We start from the raw sequence: 24,003 nt of genomic DNA, 5'->3' as shown, positions 1-24,003 counted from the left end.
GGAAAGATGGATGGTGAGATGGATGAAGGGATAGAGGGGCGAATGCAGTTAATAATTTATCTCCATCACAATGTGACACTAAAAACCCAACAGGTAGTACAAACGGATCAGTGCAGAACAAGTGGAAGAACAACCAGGGAATAAAGAAGATTTTTAGGGAGGGGAGCTTTTACTCAAAGTTTATGACAGCATGTGCTGGAGATGAAAAGATCTAGAGGCAAGTAAATAGTGTCTGACTCTGAACATATGTCTTTGATACAACTGTGCAGAATTTGGATGGGGGCATGCCGTATATTCTGAAGTAACATTTAGATTTTTTAGTCAGTCCTGTCCTTGTCAATTTTAAATGAGATTCCCTCAGACTTCACCGTTCGTGTTCACCACACTCTCAGAGGTAGATTAACATTTAGAAAGATTGGAACTGAGGTTAAAGGCTGCAAAGGAATTCTAGTTACCACAGATGATTTAGGAGTCCATCTGTACAGCCCGCCTTGTAAGTTCCCAGGTTGGGAAATATATATATATTATATATATATGCAGTGAAAATTGATCTGCACACCTAAGAAGGCGTTTGCAAAGCTGAGAAATTCTGCCCACAATCCCAATTTTAATACATCAGTGCAGGCAAATTTGTGTTATGGGGAAAACAACGTATTCCACTACGGTAGTATCTCATTGCAGCCAAAGACATAGTCTCAAACTAGCTAAAGCGTTGCCTTTTTGAAAGAAAATAATGACTGATCTGAACTACTTTTACACTCACTCTGTGAATCTGTGACACCCAAACTAAGAGAACCATTGTTAGAAAGGCTGAATGGAAGCAAAGGTTCAATATCACCGAGATGGGTGGATGTGTGATATGAGTCACTTGGTTGCAGCTCATCACACCAAGAGCTGCCACCAAAACAGCTCTGACCTGTCAGGGCATGGACGCAGGACCATTGTGGTGTCTTGTGGTGTCTGGCACTGGTGCTTTGGCAGCAGATCCTTTCACTTCAATGGGCTAAGGGTGGGGCTTCAGTGGATCAGGCTTGTAATGCATCCTGTGAATGCTTAATCAGATTGGTAAATCTGGACACTGGTCCACGTCTCAGGCTCTCGTTTTCTGAGACAAACCTGTGCGGCCACAGGGGGTGGAATGGTTGTTCGGGAGCAGCGTTGCCATTGGGGCGTGCTCGGTCTGCACCAATGCTTAATTGGGTGAATGTGTCAAAGTAACATCCTTGGACCCAGGTTTTCCCAGTGCTGCAAGAAGGTCAATAATATTGACTTTACCTGTCACTGGGTTTACTGTGTTGGATGTGGTGTGACTTTTAGCTGCTTGGTGTACTTACATGTACTATATGCCGTTCATATGTCTCAACACATTTGGAGTTTACTGCCTCTGAATTTACAAGAACAAGCTGATGAAACATTTATGTGCTGGGTTATTGCTAGAGCGAAATGGTGAGGGGAAGACAGGAGCAGGCTGAACAGGCAATGCCGTGAGGGTATTATTTGTGTGTTTGTTTTTGATTTTCTTTTGGCAGGAGTGTAAGAGTTGAATGTGGTTTCCCAGAGGCATTATAAAGAAAGCATTTAGCTGCAAGCTGCATCGAGGAGGGGGTGAAGGGAGCTTACCATATGACAGGAAAAGGGCAGGGAAGACAGACGGCGATGATTGGAAATATGAAAAACTGTGCCTGGCTATAATCACGAGGATTGAGAAAAAGAAGACGGGCGAGGAGGAAAAACCAATAATTGAAGTTTAGAGTCGCAAGTAAATTTTAGCATGGGCACGACTCCTCTGAGATTTCTGGAGGTGGAGGAGAGGGACCGAGGAAGAAAGGGGATGTTGAGAGATGAGCCCTACCCAAATTACCTTGGGAGATATTGCAGTGAAAGAAGGATGGGTGAAAGGAGGCAGACTGACAGAGGAGAGGGGGGAAAAGATAAGGGGTGGGCCCCGCATGGTCCTCGAGGAGCAGAGAAAGTGAGGCCGGAGAGGGAGGGGGAGAAAATATTAAATCCATCACCGAAATAAACAGTGAGTGAAAATGTGAGCACGCACCAGATATATACCCACCAAGTGGGGAGGGCTGATGCAAGAGAGAGGAAAGAACGGGGGGGCCACGGAAATGTGACATCGCGGACGAAGATTCGAAAGCAGTCCTCAAACGAAACAAACAAAAAGGAGTACGGTGGCGAGGGATCAGGAAAATGAAGAAACTGAGGCGACATCGTGTTGTGAGTGGAGAGCGTTGGGTGTTGACACCATGGAGGTAAAGAGGTGTCCTATTGAAATGCCACATCAAACAGTCCCATGACACATTTGTGGCAATTACACGTATAAAACTAATTAAATGATTGAACCAAATGAACCGAATGAGATCTGGGCTCCCTCGCTGCTCAGCTTTGTTAATTCCTCTATAGACAACACTCTTATGATAAGGGAACTGGCTTTCAGTTTAATGCTATCAGAGATGCGCTGATAACCAGAAACCAGCCTTTAGATAAAATAATGGTCAAATAAATTTAGAGGGACTAGATAAGAATAAGAGGACTGTCGTTAATCAATAACCTGAGCTTGACAGAGGCAGTATTTTCACAGTGTTGTTGTACATAATGCTCCTTTAGACCCCCAAGCTGAATTTAGCTCCAGGCAAAGAGTGATGCCGCTAAAACACCCATCTCTTAAGGACCTTACTTTAATGTAGCGGCTGCACCAGCAGAGCTGAAGGCTCAGCCGGTGCAGTTCGAGACAAGGAAATGCTGAGACACGTGAAACCAAAGGGAAACAGAGGAGAGATAAGAAAGACAGGCCGAGTCGATGCAGCCCGGCATCACGGGGGAGATGGCGGAGCTCAGCCAAGGGGGACTAAGCGATCTAAAGTTTGACAAAACTCCAACAAATCACAGCACCAACAAACCAGAGGGAGGGAACAACTGTCTCAGAGAGAGGGGAGAGAGATACGGTGCCTTTTGTAAAGGTGAAATTAAGGTATAAACTGCAACTCTATTGCAAAGCAGAGGCGCGGGGTTGATAGAGGAGACGGGAAGTCTTAGGGCTTTGACGGAAAAGCAGAAAGGAAACAGGGAAATCAGTCTCAGAGGACAGATAAAGCGGGAACTGAAGGGGGAGCTTTTGAAAGGAAGCGCGCGACAATGCTGCCAGGGATTTCCAGTACAGATTCGTATCGTAGCTATCAATGTAGAAGAGCCGAACAGCTAGCAGTTCAGACAAAACAGGAGTCGACCAAAAGGAGTCGGGTTTATGAATTCAGGAGGACAGAAGATTGAGATTTCAGGGGCTTCGTATCAAGGATTTGTGTTGCTGTTGTTGCACGTCTGAATTGGCGAGTGGAGAAAACACCAGCACAGATGAACCGGGCCAGGGATGAGCGAAAGCCAGGCGGAAAACAGGGTAGAGAGGATTTAAGAGCAAGGAGGAGCACGGATACATCTAGTCTCCGATAAATGACAAAAAGTGAAAATAGCGAGTGTGTGTGTGTTCTGGCAGAGGCATATAGATTACAGAACAGCGCAGCACATTGTGCGGCTGCCATATTAAATCATCTTTAAAGGTCAGCCGCGTGCTTGACAACACCGGCCTCCATTTTAGCGTGGCCTGTCTAATTCTGAAGGCATCTGTGACAGGGCCAGGTGGGATCTCTTCCACGGCGCCTCCGCTGGGCACCGCTCCCCACCGTCACCCCTGGCTCCCCTGACAACACCAGCCGAGCGCCTTTCCTGGAGCTTTGCCACAGCGTTAGGATTCCATCTCTTTGGTCCTCGATCGCATAATGCGAGATGGGGCTCGGCAACGGAACGACCAAGGATTTCCCGGTCGCCTTCGCATTGTGGGCATTTACCAAACTGGCGTGTCTTTGCTGCGATTGGCCTACCTGAAGGACGAAGAGCAGCAGTAAGAATGTCTCTCCATGCTAATAAGGCTGCAACCCTGGGGTACCATCTGTTAGAAAGTGTGTCGTCTCCTCTGCAAGATGTCTAGTTTTGTAGTGAACTATTTTTTTTTTTTTTATCTGTATCGCGATGCATGAAAGCAGGGCGAGACAATCAGGAAGCTTAATCAGAATAAAACATGCCGTCTTTGTGAATCCGGGAGAGGGTTTTTGTTGATGCCGTGTCAGAAATGTGAAATGGAAGCACAAAGCAGACTTAGAATCGCCTGGGGTGTCATACAGCTTTCGCTTCCTTTCCAAGTCTCTAAAGAGACTCGCAGCAGTGTTATCTGATGCGGGGCTATGTTATGGAAGACTCACTTCATTTTACTGTATAGGTGTGACCGAGTCCAATCCCTGTGCGTATAATACAATATTCAACAGCTGTGAAGATGCAGCCCGTTGATGTTTTTTGATGTGCAAATATAGACAAGCAATGAATGACTGATGCCTCCGTGCGACACTTTGCACGCGTCAGAGCCAAAAGTTTATTATCCGGCTCGAAAATCTTCCAAGTGTGCAGGGCAGGGGAGGGGGGGCGGAGGGGGGGGCGTAAGGGCCTTCGGCAATTTTCACAAGTGCGCGCCGGTCACAATACAATCAACCCTCCAGCTGCGCACTCAAAGTGTCAGAGTCGGCGTAGAAACGATCGCGCAGAGACCAGGAAGGGGGGAGTTGGAGCGAGAGTCACGCCGGGTTTAAGAAATAATGAGAATAATTGAAGGAGAAAGTGTAAGAACAGAGGCGCACAATTAAAAAAGGACAAGGTGAGGCTTTGACAGGCATAGGAAAAGGAGCATGCTGGGAGGTAGACAGTCGAGAACAAGACTAATGAGTCACAGAAGGAGGGGGAGCTGAGGGAAGAAACTGAACCTAAAAGTTAGGTCTGTGACAAAACCGCTCATTTGCCGCTGCTAATTATACACCAAATTGGACTAATATTTGACGCAGAGTACTGAAGTGAGATATCCTTATACGTGGAGATATACGCACCGGGTATTTGCTTGGCAGCGCCAAACTACGCCGGGTAAACTATTTTTCTCCAGTCAAACATCCTGACGCGCGTTCGCTCTCCGTCGTGTTGCACGAGGCTCTTTGTGCGGGGACGCGACGATATTGCTGGGGAAATTGATATCAGCTTCCCATTTTTAGCCTTATGGGTAACCAATGGAAGAACTCATCCACGGAACAAGATAAGTGCATCTGCTGAGGCGGGGGCAGATAAGGACGGAGGGAGCGATGCGTCTGTTGCGCGGGGCGAAGGCGTGCAGAGACAAAGATGGAGAAAGCGGGAGTGGCACAAGAAAGAGGGGAGGGGAGGAAGGATGGAGAGGGGGTGAGAGTTCTACCCCATGGGGAGATGTAATTAAGTGTAAAACTTCTGTGTCAATACATGTGTCAGCTCAGATCAGAGGCGTAAGGAAGAAGGGACAGGTCAGCGCTCGATACATACGCCATCTTATATTATACCGCCGGGCCGGAGGAAGGGTGAGCCTGAGTAAAGGAGGCAGGGAGGTATAGATGGTGACATTCACGTTATCTTTCCTGAGCAAAAATGACGGAGAAGGCGAAAGCTACGGAGGACTGGAGTGGAGGACACGACTGGATTCGCTCAAACGGCGAAGATTGGAGCGAGGAGGCCAAATTAAGAAAAGAAAAAAAAGGAGGGGAGGAGGGGACGACACGAAAGCTGCAAGGGACGGGAAAACGGATTGACAGAAAGACAGATTAAGGAAAGCAGAAGATGAGGGCAGACACGATTGAGGGAGACAGCCGACGCCGAAGTAAACAGTCCGACGAGTCAGGACCCCCCAAAAAAAAAAAAAAAAAAAAAAAATGGAGGGAAGGGAAGGCGAACAAAAGACGTGACGCGGAGGAGAGGGAAACGAGAGCGGGATAGATGTCAGCCAGACGAGGAGATAATTGCTTTGTTGTTCCCCCTCGTCTTTTATTTCTCTCTCTTCTGCCTCTTCTGGCTCTTGCTCTCTGTGCCCAATCTTGTCTGGTGTCAGACCACCAGACTTGGTAACGCAGATAGAGAAGAGGAAGACATGAGGCAGTGGGAATAACAAGAAGAGAAGGGGGGGGCACAAGGAGGCGAAAGGCAGGATTCTGCCACTCCTCTATCCCCTCTTCCACCACTCTTTTCCTCTCTCCTCCGTGCTCTCTCGGGCACTAATAATTACTCGTTTCTGTGTCACCAGCTTGAACAAAGCACTCCCTTGTCTCTTTCGCTTTCTTCATGCGTGTGTGCGAGCGCGCGCCTTTGCGTAATTAGAAGCACAAAGGCAGACGCTCTCATCACACGTTTGGAGACGGACGGCGCACAATGCCCGCCACTTTAAACCAAACCAGAATAATCAATTAATTTGATTTCAGGCCAGCAGTTAGTCCTCACAAGTTACGAGCCGCACTTTGTATTCATGAACTCGCTCAAGAGCACTCGGGTTCCAGGTGGATATCATCTCTTGTGTGCCCGCAACACGGAGCTAAATATGGTTAAAAATGCATAATGCGGCGAGTGGTAGCAAATCAGCATACCAAAGATGCATGCCTTTTTCTCAACGTGTCCGGGTATTCCATGTATATTTCAGTGCCTTCCTATTTCCGTCGCCGGCCGGCAGCATAAACCCAACTCAAGAGGCGATTCGCATTTCTCACGAGGCAGGGAGCGGCTGCGGCCTGGCGTGGAGGAGAGGATGAGAGAGAGAGGGGAGATGAGGAGGACGGGGGAGAAATAGCTTGAGAAATAACGGAGAGGTGGCAGGAGATGGATAAGGGAGGAGCAGGGACGCCCGAAAGAGGGGAAATGATAGAGAGGAGCGGTGGGATGACCTTGGATGTTACATGGTTATTGCTGTGCCTAATAGAGATGCAGCACGGCGGCGGCGGCAGGAAGCGAAGAGGCTGGGTGGTCGGGTTAGAGCCCGGCGAGGATTGACGGAGGGGTTTTGCAGAGAGCAGAGCCAAAGGTACACATAAAAATAACAGCAAGAAGGAGCGAAGAAAGAGGTGGAACAAAGGAGCGCGCCACTGCAGTTTTTGTTAAAAAGGGAAAAAGGAAAGGAGGGGAGGAGGGAGGGGGGGCGGTTACAAAGCAATGAAAAGGGCAGAGGAGACGGACAGATAAGACGGAGCGAATGATGGGCCAAACTGCTCATATCGAGAAAGGGCTGAGGAGAAGGATGGAGGCAACCGTGAGGGATAGAGTCACTAAGGGATTCAATGGCAAGATTAGAAAGAGAAACTCAAGGATCCACTGAAGGTGTGACTCACGGCCACGCAGCCGAGCACCAATTGAATAGTCTGATGTCCCAGTTTATCAAACATACTCTAATAAAGACCGCAACAGGAATTAGGTTGTTAATACCGGTAATTCATTATGTAACCCCACAACAGGAGTTAAGACTGGGAGGCAGGAGGACATACATTGGTTGAATAAGAGCTGAGCAACACAGCTTTGTTTTCACGCATCCAATAATGTATGCAACAGTATATTGGATATATTAATCTGGGACGTTGAGCGGCGAGGGAAATGAAGGGAACGGAAAGGAAGATGAATAGCCAGCATGTATCGCCCGTGAATCAAAGCAGTGGGGGAAAATTATTTCAACGTAACCTTTTGTTACGGAGAACAGCGCCCTCGTTTGAATGCGCGACTCCCGGACAGCGACGGCCGAAACTCCGCACGGGAGGATCCATCAATTACGCACAGGCGCACAAAGGCTCCGGACGAAGCGGCACCGCCGTAATATTTCTCAATGCCTTTTTATAGGCCCATAACAGCAGCCAGGGTTTTATTCAGAAACAGTCAGCAGCAGCAGCATTGTGAGTGATGCCTCTTGTATATTTCATGTTGGAAAACCTGATCCACTGTCTTTACTGCTGGACTTTACGGGGGGGAGATTCGCAGTCGTCTGGCGTGACTGATTGCCAAAGGGTCTTTCATTTCGACTTTTCATCCGTGAGATATTTGGCTGTAAGGCTTCGGATTGACTCCGGCTCTGAAGACGCCTTACTCAGCTGTAGGAAGCAACACTACAAAAAGCAAGCGTGCTACTTTCTATTTCATAGAGTGGCAAACACTCGAGGAGGAGACTTCGTCTTTAAGGAGAGACATTTGATCTAAATAATCCCTTTTAAAGCGTCTTCACTGAATTGGAGTATTCCCAGTGGCTTCATGTTAAATTGGCTTTATATTCTTAGATCATGTAACTTAACATGTGTTGTCTGTGAAGGAGCCGTTTAAAAAAGGCAACTGAACTTGTAGCTACTTTAATTCTAAGGGACTAGTGGGTCTTTTGGGTTAACATGTGCTGCCTCTTTGCAGTTTTGGTATTAAACAGTTCCGACAAAACAAACCTCTCCGAAGGAACGAGTTGACTAACATTCTGGGAAATGAATGAAATGCTGAACAGATACAAATGCCAACGGGTGGATATTGGAACGAGAAATGCTTTCACTGGAACCACTGCCCCGTCGAGGCATATAATGAGCTTTCGCCATGGTAACATACACCTGGCCGCCGAGATGCTCCGACGCAGAGGAGAAGCGTTAACTGGCAAAATTTTTGACCGTGTTAGAAGGAAATCTATAGCGACCTAATGACCAAAGGGTGGGGATGATTTTAATGAGAATGCCCCGCGTGTCCGCTCAGATTATGCTGGAACCTGGAGCTCCAGACAGCACACTGTAATTCTTCATTAAAATCATACCGAGCTTCTGCTGGAAATTAGGAGTTTGAAGGTATCGCTGTGCCGGTCCTCGCATTTCAAATCCCCTCCTGGCGATTTGCTGAAGTGGTGTAACTGAGTTTGCAACACTCGGTTCTTGCAAAAAAAAAAAAAATACACCTGCGCTACAGCTGATTAGGGGCTAGGCGTTCGTCAGAAATATCAAGTTTTGTTAACTTTTAAACCTTGAGAACAGTGGAGACGTCTGATCAATATGCCTTTTTAGTAATACCATAACCCGAATCGATGGGCATGCCCCGCAGCTGGCTCCTGGTAGGCTAAATCTGCATTCTTCAATACAACTTATCCCAACAACAGTAGAAGGGCATACATATATATGAGAATTGACAGCTTGAGTGGTTTTAGCAGCTAATTACACCCAATTTGAAAGTGAAGAAAAACACATTAAGGTCAGAGGGATTCTGCAGGAGCTCGCTGGCTGTCTGAGTCATCCTAGATGGCATTTATAGGATGTAGCTCAAGTCTGAGGGGAGTCGGAATAGTTAGTAACATACTATACAAATAGTCCCTTTGATGTAGCTTGAAAAGGCAGAGAGAGGGAGGGGATTGGACGTTACAGGATTGGAAAAAAAAAAAAAAAAGGAATCACTGACAAAATATTCGTGTTAGCGAACGCGCCCACACAAAAGGGGTTGGAGCAGCAGAGGGCAAAGTCGTAACCGTCAGCGACAGACACTTGAGGCGTGCTCCAGTCTCCCACACACACACTTCTATCCTCGCGTGTCACACACACACAAACCCGCCGGCGTGAAAATACGCTGATACGTACTCCACGACGGCATAAATACAAACACATGACTATGCACGGACATGGACGCCGCACTGAGACAAGCACCTAAAACTTATGCAAAGCTCCCGTTCTCACCGCAACCTTTCCTCCATTGTTTCCCCCTCGCCCTCTTTCTCTATTGTTCACCTCTCGCCCATTTGTTAGCTCGAACGGCTGCACTTAAAATGAGGACACGTTCAAAGCACTTCTCTCTTTATTATCCCACGCAAACACTCGCTACAGACACACACAACACATTCGCAATCAAACAGACAACACTTGTTTTGTTTTTTTTGCTTGCAGTCATTTAAAGTGCTTCCTAATTATTCTTCCAATCAAATGTGGAAATGGTTTGGGCTTTACTGTAAGTTTAGCCCTTGGGCGTTAATCCTAAAATGGCCACTGTCTTCAGATACCACAAAATGGCTCGACGTTTGCTTCTCGCAGGGACTGGAAGGGTACACGTGCACTCGTACACACCACTGCTTTCTCAAATGAGCAGACAGGGTTCTCTTTTTATGTTTCCTGGGCGCGCTCTCCATCAATAGCCTCATTTTCCCCTCTCTCCTCCTACTGAAGCATCCACCCCTGTGCTGTTTCCAGCCCTCATTTCATTCCCCCTTCTTCTCCAATATTCAGCCTCGGTTTCACTAGAATCAGTGTCTGGTGAGGCTTCAAGTAACCGCAGATATCGAACATTTCACGAGGCACTTGCGCTTGTTTAGCTAATCTATTCCTTTCTCTGTTTGTTTCTATAGAATACTACCATCGACCAGTGACCGCTTCCTGTTGAAGAACCTGGTTTCCGGTGTGGACTATAACCTGTGCGTGCTGGCCATTTTTGACGACACAATCACATCGTTGGCCGCAACGAAGGTCCTGGGCTGCACCACGTTCTCCACCAAAGATGTTTACCCGGCATGCCGCTCCCTCCAGGCCCACTTTCTGGGCGGCACACTCACCATACTGGTTGGTGGCGTGGTGGTGGTCACCCTCCTCGTGTTCACCGTGGCGCTGATGGTTCGCCACCGCGTTTGCAATCACGGCGACCACATGATCTGCCACAGTGGCAACACTGAGGCGGGAGGAGGGGCCTGTTGTCAGGGTGGAGGCGTAGGGGGCAGGGACAAAGGGGGAAACGGCAGCGGGTGCTACCAATCAAATGGCTCCGGAGACGTGATGATGGTGGTCCTGCCAAATGGCATGCCTTCTAAGAGAGGGGGGGAGAAGGAGAAAGAGAAGGACAAGGACAAGGAGAAAGAAGCGTCCGATTCTGCTTCTTCTCTGCCTCCAAAACTGCCTCCAAAGCCAAGGCCAAAGCCTAAAGTCAACCTGGAGCAGTTTCTTTCGGCCGGGGGGGTTGTTTCCACAACAACAGGGGGAGGGAGTGAGATGGCTTTGGTGGTGAGGCAGCGGAAGCTGGAGAAGGCGCCGCCGTACACCCCGGAAAGCGACAGAACTCCGCTCTACTACTCCCCCTCTCCTCCATCCACCCTGCCCCGCCAGTCACGTTCCAGGGAGCGCCCAAAACCTAGACTGGAGCGAGAACTGACCAATCGTGCCAGTTTCTCCCTGGCTGCTCCCTTGAGAGACTCGGAGCTGTTGGACTGGAGAATAACACCCAGAGGAAGGGACAAATGGAACTCCTCACAGGCCTATCAGAGCCCAGTATCCCCTCTAAGTCCTGCCTGTGGGACTGTTAGCAAACGGCGGCACTCGCTGGATATGGGCTCCTCTGTTGCCCTAGCTACTGATGCCGCAGCTACAGTTGCCAGGCGATATGGAGCAGTCAGTTACGCCAAGCGGCTAAGCGTGATCTGGACAAGGCGGAGCCAGTCGCTTCACGGAATGCTGGTGCAGTGCGCCTCGACGACAAGCACAACTTCTTCAACAAACAGCGATGACGGCGAGGGCGGCGGGAGCTTTGCCGGTCCCTGCGATTTCCAACGGGGATACATCCACGCTTATAACACTACTAACTCCAACTCTAACACTGGCTTCACTGCCGGGAAGGCTGGCAATGTAAAAGACAGGGCCAGGGAGAAAGGGAAGGACGGAAGGAGCGCTGAAGAACTGGAGGAAAGCGTGGTATAGGGGTTGTGGAGCAGAGTGCAAAAGGATTAAGGGTTCTGTGAGTGGATGTTGATTTGAGAAGGCCAAAGAGGTGGAGTCTGGAGAAAATGAGGGAGAAAGTAAGGGGAGATGAAGGGATTGTAGATAAAGAAGGGTCTCACTTTTGCAGCTCCTTGATTTGCACATGGGTTAGGGTCGCGCGGAAAAATGCAGAGAAGAGGGGAAAGCACACCTGGAACTGAGGTGAAGATTTTTAAGAGGCTCTCTTACGGGTCTGAAGAGAGATGGGCAGTAAGATAAGCGAGGAAAGAGCTGTGACAAGAAAATATGGAGAGCAGGGGGGAAGAAAACAGTGGTCTTTAAATACTCTGAGGCTGAGGTCTTTCAGTAAATAACCGATGCTTAATACAAATGAAAGCAGTAGGACAAAAACAAAAATCTAAGACGAAGAAGGCGACAACTGTGAGAACAGATGATCCGAGTGGTATATAGTTAGAGAAAGAGGGAGCAACATAATCAAAGATGGGGCAACAACAGTAGAGCGTCAGGTTGTGAGGCAGAGACGGAGATGGTGTGAGCTCAGCGTGGATCTTAGTAAAGCCTTTGCATTGATAGAGCCACATTTTTGCTAACACCCCGGCCCAAGTATTACCATAAGGATTTACACAGGATCAAAAACAGGAACACAACTGGTAATAGCGGGGGAAGAAAAAAAACACTTCCCTGCCAACAATACAACAGTGAAATGGGCCCGGATGGCGTTGCCCTGCTTTGTTATTTCGACTCCGACACCGACGGCCATCTTGAAACTCTTTTTTTTTTTTTTTCCAAATAGCAACGAATGTGACTTTTATGTGTCCTCTACGTCTGGACAATGATTTTGGCTCGCTGTGCTCGCGGATTATGGGAGTATAAATACAGAGCCGGGCGCATTTGACATGATCAATCGATACGGGCTGGAAAGAGCGAGTGGAGCACAGACATTATTAAAAGAAAGACACTGGGATTACAACGGAGTCAATATGGATTACAAAATGGAGGAGACAGGGGTGGCGAACATGCAAACGTCAGAGGATAATGGACCGAACAAATGAATAATGCTAATGGATGCATAAGTGTGCATGCACCGATGGATCAGGGTCAGGAGCGTGTAGGTGTGCCTCCGTGTGTATTTGTGCGCGCACATGTATATGAATGTCTGTGAGGGGCGATCCAGCGAACCCGACTCCATCCATGTTTAAAAAATAGTTTTGTGCTTTCTGGACATGCCGTAAAAAAGAATAAACCTAAAGATGTTAAGATTGGAGGTGGTCTCAAAGCGAAGCGCGCGTGAAAAGGCCCCTTTTTACACCACGACCAGTGAATCACTATTTTCAGCAATGTAGCATGGTCAGAAAGCGTCGAGAGGGGAATCTCAGACATTTCAGATTCCTTTTGTGTGACTTCAGACTTCTATGTGCCACATGAGTTCATTAAATCCAAACTGTGAATGTTTTCAGAAAAGAAGCTGGGAAAAAAAAAAAAAAAAAAAAAAAAACTCACAATAACAGAACCACTATGGAATCCACTATCTTGGAAGACTCCAACGGCACAGACCAGAGAGACTCTTAAATCTTCTATCAAAGAGAGATAAAAATTAAAAGAAAAAAACTTGAAAGTACATATATATATATATATAGTACATATATATATATAAAAATAATGTTATTTGTCGCACCGCGTGTTTCTGTTTTTCAAAGTTTTCTGGGGAATGTTAGGATCCAATGCAAAAAGTGTGTGATATTTTGTTTTAGACAAAAAAAATAATAAAAAAAATCCTCCTGATTAGAACAGAACAATGTTTATTATAACTAGGCAGAAAAATAAAGACACAGAATAAGCACACGGCACAAAACACACACTAACTGCCAAGCACATACATCCCAAAAAAACACACACACACGTGCGCTAACAGATGCCTATAAAACAGAGCCAACTACATTAATAATAATAATAATAATGATGATGACTTTTAACCATTAATGTTGTTTCCTTTCTGTTTTTATTTCATTTTGCCAAAGTCAATATTGTTCTCTGGACTTGATATAAATAATAAAAATTACATGTATGGAACAGAGACTGACTCATTAACACGAGGGATCAAGTGTCATGTTTACGTGTGTGTCTTTATTAGTGTAAGTTACGTGCATTTATCGCTGCGGACACATCGTGTATGCGTGGAAACAATTTACAAAGCTTAGCGCCTCAGCAAGACCACGTTTTAAGTCCGCTAAGTGCTATATTTAAATCTTTTAGTAACTCCAGATGAATAAAAAATGCCAGCGCTTTGCTTTAATTTGAATTCAGAGAGAAATGTGATGATTCAGTCTTGATGAAAATGTTTAGAGCTCAAGGCAAACTTCAGAGTAAAAGAAGCTTTAGTGCGAGTGTGCGGCGGAAAATTAAGTTGTTTACTTGTCAGTCAGCGGAGTTGATTAGGAGGTGAGGGTGAAGGAACGCTTCACGGGGTAATTAAAACGGCATTCGAGACAAGAGCGAAAACAGGAGGTGAACAAACGGAGCACAAAAGAGACGCAAAACTGAGGGGAGGGAGGAGATCAATAGCTCTGGCAGCAGAGTCAGTAATAAACGCGAGATTCAAAAGAACAGATTTGATATGACACACAGAACAGGAGGGAGAGCTGAAGTGACAACAAACAGGGAGAGAACGGGAACTAAAAGCTGTCGGGCTAACAGATCCTGATTCTGATGCTTTGTTGGTATCGGCCGCATCCGCCGGTTTCAAGCGCTCTAACGCAACACATTACGCGACCCTGCCACTGCCGACTGCAGCCGAGTTTAACGCCGATCTGGCAGCAGAACATGATATGAGCTGGCAGCTTTCTGCAACCGAGCACCGCCAATTAAACTTCTACACATATAAGCGAGAAACGTTAACAGCGCACTGGGACGGTTACAACTAAAACCGGTTCATTTACAGTATCCAGGTCAGAGCGGCAGGAGGTGAAGGGACGGCAGCCCTCCACACCTCCACTCCCTGACTGACTCATCAGGTCGCTCCTGGGGGGCTCCTGATGGTTTCCGAGGCTAGATTAGGACACGCAATCCCACCCGCTCGCTCGCTCGGGGTTCGCCTCCCGCTCCCGTCCCAGTTGGGATGCGCCGAGAACAAGTCGACGGCGAGGTGCGTGGGACCCGGAAACGCGGGGCCGCCACGGAGCTGCAAACGGCCCGGTTACGCACACACGGAACATCAAAGTAATTCGCACATGAATAAAATTAAGCCTCGTATCTGTGAAACGTCAGAAAGCGTTGAATTAGTTATTTTTGTTATGTTTTTTTTTTTTTTTTAAATTTCCCCTTCGGTCCTCACTCCCTCTGCGTTTCATCATCGCTGTCACGTTTCCACGTCCTATTAAGCCCTCTGCAGACGCTGCTAAACGCCCGGGATGGAGAGAATGAAAGATGCAGAGAGAGAGAGAAAGAGAGAGAGAAAGAAGAATGCGAGAATGCTGACGTACCTAGATTTAGACAAATAGACAATGATGAGCAAGGGAAACAGGGAGAGAAGAGAAGGAAGGGGGAGGCCGGTGTGTATTGTGTGTGTCTGTGTGCACCCCTGTGGATATCCATGGCTGCATGTGCCTGTTTCCTAACAGTGTCATCAGACCGTGTGTGATTGGTGTTATTTTTACCATCATAGCACACAACAGATTTTAATTTTTTTTATTTATTTTTTTAAAAAACCACAAAGGGATCAAATCATTTCTCTTCGGTCTAGACCCTTAGACGCCAGGCGCTGCCTGAGTGGTGCACGGCGCTTTAATTTGAGGTCACGAGAGACAATGTGTGGGGGTATATGACTGTATGTGCACGTGTTAGGCTTAGACAGGAATTGGATAGGAGACTCATAAGTGGTCATTAAAAGCAAGGCTGAGTCTATGCCACCTCTGACAAAGAGCCAAGTCGGTGTGTGTGTGTGCATGCGTATGGGTGCGCCTATGTGTGACGGCCAGGAACAACGCAGTGCAGAACACCGGCACTCCCTCCGCTTTCTTCACCCAAGGCAAAGCCCTGGCCCAATTTGACTAATTAAGAAAAAAAAAAAAAAAATGCTGAGTAACAAACACACACAAGATCGACTTCTAACGCACGCGTGCGTATATTTGCGCGAGTGTGTGTTGAGTGGCTGCGTCTGCCCGTAGCTAAACTTCTTCTGACATTTGCAGTTATTATCAAGGTATGATGCATCTCCCTGCAGCGTGCCGAGTAACTGCTGACTCAGGACGCATCTGGAGTCGGCGCCTCCTGTGTTACACTCTGGTCGGGCTACTTGTCCGACATCCCGAGCGGAGCTGAGCCTCGGAAGAAAACGAGAAGAAATCTTCGGACGACGCTGAGCTCATCACGATTAAGACCGGAAGCCCGTGACGTTTCCATGTGCAGCTGCTACGCGCGTGTGTCACCACTGCGCAGCCTGACATTATTAATTAAACCCCTATTAAATAAATTCCTTGATGCGGCATTATAAATGCAAGGCGGAAAACAGCCGAACAGACCTCAGGTTCAAGAGATAATCCCTGGGTTCCTTTAGAAGATGATTCAAACATCCATAACTTGGCCCGAGGATCAAACACACTTAATAACTGCGGTCTCACAGGGAGACGAGTCAAGCAGAAGACGGACTGCGTTAGGATTGTGAACGAAATAATCAGACAATATTAAGACCAATTTGTAGGGATTAATACATTAGTGGGTATACACAGAACAATAAAGAGGATTTAATTGGTCACATTTAATGTTCTGACTAGACGCTAAATATAGATTCAGGTGAACGTTGAGCAGATACACTAACAATTAATGACTGCAGTCGTGAAATAAACAGTAGCTGGGTTTATGTGGAGCCAAATATTCGGATCACACTCGGTTTAGAACCCAAAGCGAATGAAAATTTGAGTGACGTTTCCTCTGCTGATCTGCCGTGCCGCCAAGAGCTTGTTTTTAATAACAACTCGGAAAGAACTAGACATTATCGCACGCTAAGACGGCAGGAAAAAAAAGGTTTAAAAAGGTCCATCAGAAATGATTTGAAGCCGGGATGGACTGAAGCGTGGAACAAACTCGTAAACAGCTGGTGAACCTTGAAGATCGGCAATAGAAAAATGGATATACCTCCCACACACACACACAAACTTTCCGAATCTTAATAATACAACTGTAAAAACATTAGCAACTACTGCTAATTAGACGAGAGACGCCATCTTTGATCGGTCATGTGACGTTTTCATCGATCTGCGCATGTCACACATCAGTAAAACGGCCGTTCTGATGGCTACTGCCACACATTAGTTTGGATAAAAGGATGCACTGATGAAATGCAATGTTATGTAAAGGGCATGGAGGAAGCAGAATTTATTTTACTTGTCTCAGCCTGCAAAAATGTTCACTTCACTGTTCTTCTCAGATACCTCCTCTTCAAATACGTTGTCGGCAAACATGTCGAAGGCTCAGCTAGCGAGGAACGCTGTGAATTAGCTCAGTTGCTGAGGGTGACGCGCTGCACACATCCGCTAGTAAATACCGGCTACGCTCATGTTCATTCCCAAAACTCTTTGCTTCACTGTGATCCTTGTATCCAGATGAATACTGGAACATGTTCGTCCTTCAAAGAAGTCAGTCTGGACCGGAGATATTAGCACAACTGTTTACCCGCAAACATAAGGAAACACAAAGGACAAAGCGGAGCAGGCTGACCGGCGTGATTAGCCATCCAATTAATTTGCTTTTAATTGTTTCCAGGCTTCAACTAGTGCTGCCGTGGCAGCTGAGGAGCAAGGGAGGGATTTACTGGCTGCGGTCGTCCACTTATGCATTCAAGACAAGAAGAAATAAATAATTCCTCCAAGGATGGAGTAGCCGCAGAAGTCACGTGACGGCCGCTCCCCTAGGTGATGACTTTTGGAGTAATTGTCGGCGAGATGGAGTGAATGCGAAGTTGGTTCATTTACAGCAATACGCATACTAAAGCAAAGCACTGCTTTTATGTTACCGTTCTCACATAAATACCACCTTTACCATCATTTCAGAAGACTCAAATTATGCACACACGTCTTATCTTCATGGATCAGTGGAAGCAAAAGATTAACGCCGAACTTCTCCCGCGTGTCAGTATTTTACTGCATTACTGTCTACAAACTAAGCACAGCATTGATAATGACAGAGTAAGAGCTGGTAAACAGCGCCGAGCAATTGGGGAGGTGGAGGATCGTGGCTGATGAAGTCGATGAAAAGATTGATTCAGGATAAAAGAGCAAAGAAAAGATGAGAGATGTGGTGGAGTGGAGAGGAGAATAGATTGGCCGCGGGAGAGGGGGAAAATAGTAATTTGCCTTGTCTAAATAGTTTCTACAAAGAATCTGATCCCTTCCTCGATACTGGAGAGGAAGCGGGCGAGATGGTGCGAATGTGGTACCTGGAAAAACCAACACCGCCAGTTACAGGGAGGAAGCAGAATTAACTAGATGTGCTTCACAGAGGGTCTTTAAAGCACCCGTGAAACAAGCAAAGTCCCATTTGGTTCTGCGTATATTTATATGTTTTCCTCTAAAAAAAAAATAAGAGCCAGGGAGCCCGGTGCGCTCTGACTGGTCAGACCTGAACAGGCACAGCCCATGCTGGTAAATGAGAGACGCAGAGGGAAATGGGATCTGGCCCCAAGCGCAGGATGAGTCATCGGCATTTTCCAATGTTTCATTTACCCAAGAAATGAAAAAGTAAAACACCAACGATATTACTTGCGTAATGATTTGCCTAGTCATTGTTGGGACAGATGCTGTCATACCGTACAGAGCAAGACATATATATATACATAGAGCCAATTTAAAAGAACGGTAGATAAAATAAGATCCAAGGAAAGACAAAATACGGGAAGCCACATTCAAAGTCAAGAGGCTCTAAGCCAATATAAGACTGAGCCTCCTCCAGCAGTTACCTTCATGCATGGTTTCCTGTCTTCCCCCCCCCTCGTGCCGTGCTCTTGCCCCGTCTCTCCGCAATCTTTAATTTGGCTCTCTATCTAATTTGCTATCCTTCACCTCCACTGACTTCTCATTCAGTCCTTTGTTCACTACATTCGCTGCTAATCTCCACTTCTCTCTGACCTCCCCGCTCTCCGGAGCTCCTCCGCTCTGATCTCTTATTGTTTTGCCGGTTCGCCTTAGCAGTCTTTCACTCATTTCTTTTCTTGTTCTCTAAACTTTGGCGAAATATTCCCCGACTCTCTGCCGGCAGCCCGGCCTTCTCATTCAGTCTTTGAGTCTTATAATTTCGGAAATCATAACAGTACCAGACCAACTACCCACCGAGCCGCGCATTAATATTAAAAATCATCTCTGTTCCGTTGTTATTTCGCCCAAATATATCCAGCCCATTTCACCTCCACTTTTTGAATTCTCTCCATTTCTAAGGTTTTGTCCTTCACCGCCGCTGTTATTTGCTTTGACTGTAGGACACCGAAAAGCCATAAAAAGCCGGTCATGAATCAAAGTGACACGGACATGTCATGAATTATTTGTTAGACCCAAAACACTCACAGTGCATGGAAAATTTCCATTTTTAATCCTTTAATCCCATTTTGATAATGAGATATTTTGTTCAACAAATGCAGATAATTGACTCCATGTTGCATTTAGCAGCTTGTTTCCCCACTCACACTCTATATTACTGTTAGTCACACAGTAGCTCTGCACTATCCCATCCACTAAGAAAACATGCTATTAAGAGACACCGGCCATGACTCCATGTAATCGTCAGCTGCTTTGGCTCAAACACCAGCTGTGTAGAGGTAGTGAGAAATAATGACTAAACAGAAGCAGTTAGGACCCAAACCAATTGTTCGCTGAGCACCAACGCATGCTGAAAACTAAAAGCCATTTACTAATGGGACTACCAATGGCTACCAATGAAACATTTTATTCCCATGGGGCAAGGTCTAATTATTGTTTTATAGTAATTAGTATTGGACACAGTACACAGATTTGAATGAATACGACCATGAGATGTGAGACACACATGGGAGACTCAAGCATCAGACCTTATTCTGAAAAGATATTTGCATCCCAATAAAAAAAAAGGCAATATAAACCTCAAGTGAGTTCATTTTGGGGCTCCTGCAGAAATACTCCTGTTCATTCAGACCAGCTCAGATCAAAGCTGCACATTTCTTGGCGTTAACTGAGAAAAAAATAAAAAATAAAAAATGACATTCAAGAAAAGAACATACTTCCCCTGGATGTTTTATCCACTGCGCCGTGCACCATTAGGAGTGTGTGTTTTTTGAGCCCAGTCGGAGCAGGAGCCCTCCAGCAGTATCGGTGTCACCGTACCCTTCTAACCTGGCTATTGAGCTACACAGGGAATGGGACCCCCGACCAAGGTGGTGTCAGTAAATGCTTTACGAGTTCAGCTACATGGTGTGATTTGTCGTTCACACAGCTGCATGGCTGGTGGAAGCGGTGAAAGAATATTTCCCGGAAATACAGGCACTTCATTCTTTAATCATTGTTACCACTTGGACTTTGCACACACCATACAATTTAAGGCTGCGTTTTGGAGCACATGTCAAAGTGTCCTTGAGCAAGACATTGCTCCTATGAATGTGTGTGTGCTTGTTTGAGCAAATGGGTAGCATTCACTTAGCATAAATTATTACACATTTAGAAGCCCAGTCTAACTGAAACACCTAGCTAGCTAGCAGTCAGCTACCAGCTAGCAACCAACAAGAAGACACCAGCTAACTAGCCTAGCCAACAGCGTGGGATTTCCAAGTGGGCGCCTCCCTTCCCTTCACCAATGTTTCATTAAGGCATGTAACCCTGTCCCCAAGCCATTAACTCTGAGGAGGAAAAGAATTAGAGCATGAGTGGGAAAGCTAGGATAGCTAGTGACACAAGGGTAGCTACGTAGCTTAAAACCTTCTATCCACCAATAAGTCTGCAGTTTGATGATGAGCAGGTAGTGCAGTGGATTATTCAGGGTTTTTTTTTGTTGAAAATGTTTGAGAGTTCCAACAGGGAAATAACTGAATACAGTGTGAGCCGGGAGACCCTACCAAAACAATGAACTGAAAGAGCCTAAAAGGGGCTGCACACCTGAATTAAACCTGTAATTCAGATTATAAGTGCAAGCGACAATTTAGATGTTGCTTGCATATGAACTTGATGCCTGCTTTGTAACATTCTTAGGGTGCAGTTTCAAGATCACTTTAGTGCAGCAGACAGAGACTACGCCTTTTTCCATCACTTACTAGTGTCATCCTGCCTAAATCTTGCCTTTTATCTGATTTCTGAGCCTTTCTCCATTTTCTTCAGCGCTCACTTTCTGCAGCTGTTTCCTTCTTGGATTTCTTTCACCTGTGCCAGCTTTCCTCGTTTAACTTGTGTCTTCAGCGCAATGAAGCCAGAGCACTTGACATCTTCTCTCTAAAAACACGAGCAAGTAACTTTCCGTCTCCTCCACAACGTCTTACCTTTTAACCCCTACCCCCCTTCCATCACTCACGTTGCCTATCTTCTCAGCGTTTTCTATTCTCAACCTGACTTCTCTCTTTTTCCTCCTGTGGTCCCGGGCGTGATTTTACCTCCCCCTCCTCCTGCTCTTACTTCACCACAGGACGCCTGCTGCTCATCATTACCCCCTTTCAATATCCTACCCACTGCCCATAACTTCTACACTTTTCCCAGGAATAAAATAGGCACTTCCTGCACTCTTTTCATCATTTTGCACTCCCTCGTCCTCTCTTCTTTGGTCCTCCATGCGGCGATGGTACCACCTACTCCTCCAACTCATCATCCCCACAGGCTCCCTTCAGACTCATGATCAGAAGGAGGCAGCAAAGTCTTGTAACTCTTCTTATCTAGACATTCGACGGCTTCTTTTTGGAGGCACTGACAGCAGGGGATCCTCGCGTATGAACATGTGTGTAGGAGACTGGCAGATTAAGAGAGACAGATACAGCGGGGTGTTATCTTTCAGGCTTTCTGTCTCCTATTTTTTTTTTCTTTTTCTAGGGACCAAGCTGCATTGGAACGAGAAATACAGAATACAAAAAGATAAAGATTATTAAATATTTGCTTATTTGGACAAGGGCGACGAATCTGTGGTATTTTTATAACCTCTGTGTTTATCACATTTTCATGAACAAGCTTAACTGACTAAATTACTGTCAAACATGCATGCTCAACTCAGAACCAAGACAAGCACCTATTATTATTATTATTATAATATTCAAATTTTAGATTCAGAGTAAATTGGATGTTGTTTTTATGGCATTTGTTTTAACCAAACCATTTGTTGTTACCTCAGGCACGATAAGGGGAATTAGCCGTCCGTTCAGTTTAAAGGTACAGTGTGGAACTTTTATCTCCCCCTGTTGGCAGTGAAAGAAATTACACAAACAATTTCTATGCATTTGGCCTAAGTATATCTGCAGTTCATGTTCTCCGTCAACACCCTTTAACAAATGAAATCCACTGAAAGGAGGACAGCCAACGACCACCAGGCACGTGGAGTATGTATATGTGGACATGGACATGACTTCAAATAACTTGATGGCTGTGTTGTCTATGTCTAATTCAAAAGGGGAAACTACTGTTAGCTGGGAGGGGATTTAATGGACCAACAGTGGCTTGGTGTGTCATGGCCCTTAGTGACCAATTCATTTGGAGCAACGGAAATTTATTCAGATGCTTTGATAAATTATATTTAATTCTTCCCGACCAACATAAACTACGAATTCACAGAATGTTACTGTCATGTTGCCATGGGCCGCAGATTTAAAACCTACCCGACACCCGTATGTTTATTCTGCATTGTGTGGACTTGTTTGGCAAATGCTTTAAATTAACGTTCATGTATATTTGAAAGTCCCAGAGTCCGGCTTCAAGAAACGCAGCTTAACGGCCACTGGGAATCCCAGCCGAGCCGTAACTGAGGCTAACTGCTGAGAGAGGGTTCTTTAGCTGTTCAGTTGACAGCACCAGTAAGCAACTTAACCTTGCTCCTTATCTGACCGTGGCAAGAGGCTGAACACTGCGGAAGATTATTATTTTGAAACTTTCAGAGTGTTTTTGCTTGTGGTGGTGTTTAAGAGACTGGCGCATTGTTTAGTAAACCCCTTAGATTAAGTTGGACAAAAATAGAGCAGATGGAGATTCTGAGGCTTCAAAGGCGTAGAGGGGAAACAGTACGTCAGTTTATTAGGCATGCAGGTGGATGTGTATCTTCCGGAAAAAGAAAATCACCTGCAGCACAGACTTCCTGAGGCAAAATACATTTTGTTGCATCATCTTTTTGCTCAAGGAAAAACTGTTAGGTTAAAATGTTGTAAATAAAACAAAACCTGTGAGCTCTGAATACCCGGTGCGGAACAAATGTAAGACCTCTGTATTGTACAGTGCAAGAAAACTTTTTCAACAGACACTATTCAACGAAGAAACTTTGTGTATGCATGGGGCGAAGACTTGTCAAAGGAGCAAATGCATTTTTGTTATTCCTGCAGCGCAGAAATTGAATCTTGTCCTCTGACAAAATAGACTGTCATACATGTCTCCGGAGGTGAGGGCTGTATTTACTATAGCTGCAGCTATGTGGGTTGCATTTTTGTCACTTGCCGCATCTTAAGCCACGGCTTAGCTCGTGGTTGTTCAGGATCAAAGTGCTGTCAAACATCCGCGGCATTGAGACTACAAGGGGAACAGTAAAGCTTTAACAATGTCCCATCGCTTCCCACCACCAGCGCAAAGACGCTGCGGAAAATGTATTATTTCCATGAAAAATTCATAGTTCGGCTGCGTGCGGAGATCTCAAACAATGGCACATTGCTCACAGCACATTTTCAAAGCACATCTTTGTGAGGGAAAAAATTTGAAGCATGTAGTTTGTCCTTCATATGAGAAAGAAATGCCCGCGAAGTACGCCAAATACTGGTTTGAGGTTTGCAAATACAGACTTTGTTCACATCGGTGGCTTCGCTTTATGGTTTATCAAAGATGAATGAAGCCGTTTCGGATATTATGTTCTGCCTGGATTGCATGCGATGAGGAGGGCAACATCGTTTACAGCAGTCAGGGTCAAGGTCAGTCACCTACATGAGCAGCCGCTGATTAGTGTTTAAAATCCATGTAAAGGTCAGAAAAAGGTGATGTTTAATCAGTGTCCTATTGTGCGCAATCGCTTGTACAAGATACGATTAGATATTTATCGAGTAACAGAAAGTAGATGTCACAGCTTTCTGCAGACTGTTCAATGGATAACCCCTCTATTCAGACACATAACGCGTCACATCCCGTAAAGGACGCTCGCGCTTTCTAGGAGAGGGAAGCCTTCTCTGGTTGACAGTTGGCGCGTATTTACCTACAGCATTTTAAAGAATAAAGGCCTGGTAGATTTCTAAATGGGTGGCCCCTAA

The 24,003-nt window shown here is 46.0% G+C and overlaps 2 protein-coding genes across 4 annotated transcripts in view; one reads left to right on the top strand and one right to left on the bottom strand.

Annotated features, from left to right (window-relative positions):
* Positions 1-13,667, top strand: part of LOC125005821 (leucine-rich repeat and fibronectin type-III domain-containing protein 4) — a 38,450-nt gene extending 24,783 nt beyond the window's left edge. The window contains exon 8 of the mRNA XM_047581439.1: positions 10,223-13,667. Within this exon, the coding sequence (XP_047437395.1) occupies positions 10,223-11,558 (1,336 nt within the window). The 3' untranslated portion in view covers positions 11,559-13,667. The remainder of the gene's footprint in view (positions 1-10,222) is intronic.
* The window catches only part of LOC125005809 (pyruvate carboxylase, mitochondrial-like), a 277,141-nt gene that overhangs the window by 100,441 nt on the left and 152,697 nt on the right, over positions 1-24,003 (bottom strand). The gene's annotated exons all lie outside the window — the stretch shown is intronic.

Source organism: Mugil cephalus, chromosome 1 (assembly GCF_022458985.1).
Source record: "Mugil cephalus isolate CIBA_MC_2020 chromosome 1, CIBA_Mcephalus_1.1, whole genome shotgun sequence".
In the NCBI taxonomy this organism is placed as follows: domain Eukaryota; kingdom Metazoa; phylum Chordata; class Actinopteri; order Mugiliformes; family Mugilidae; genus Mugil; species Mugil cephalus.
This window is presented reverse-complemented; position numbering and strand designations above follow the sequence as displayed.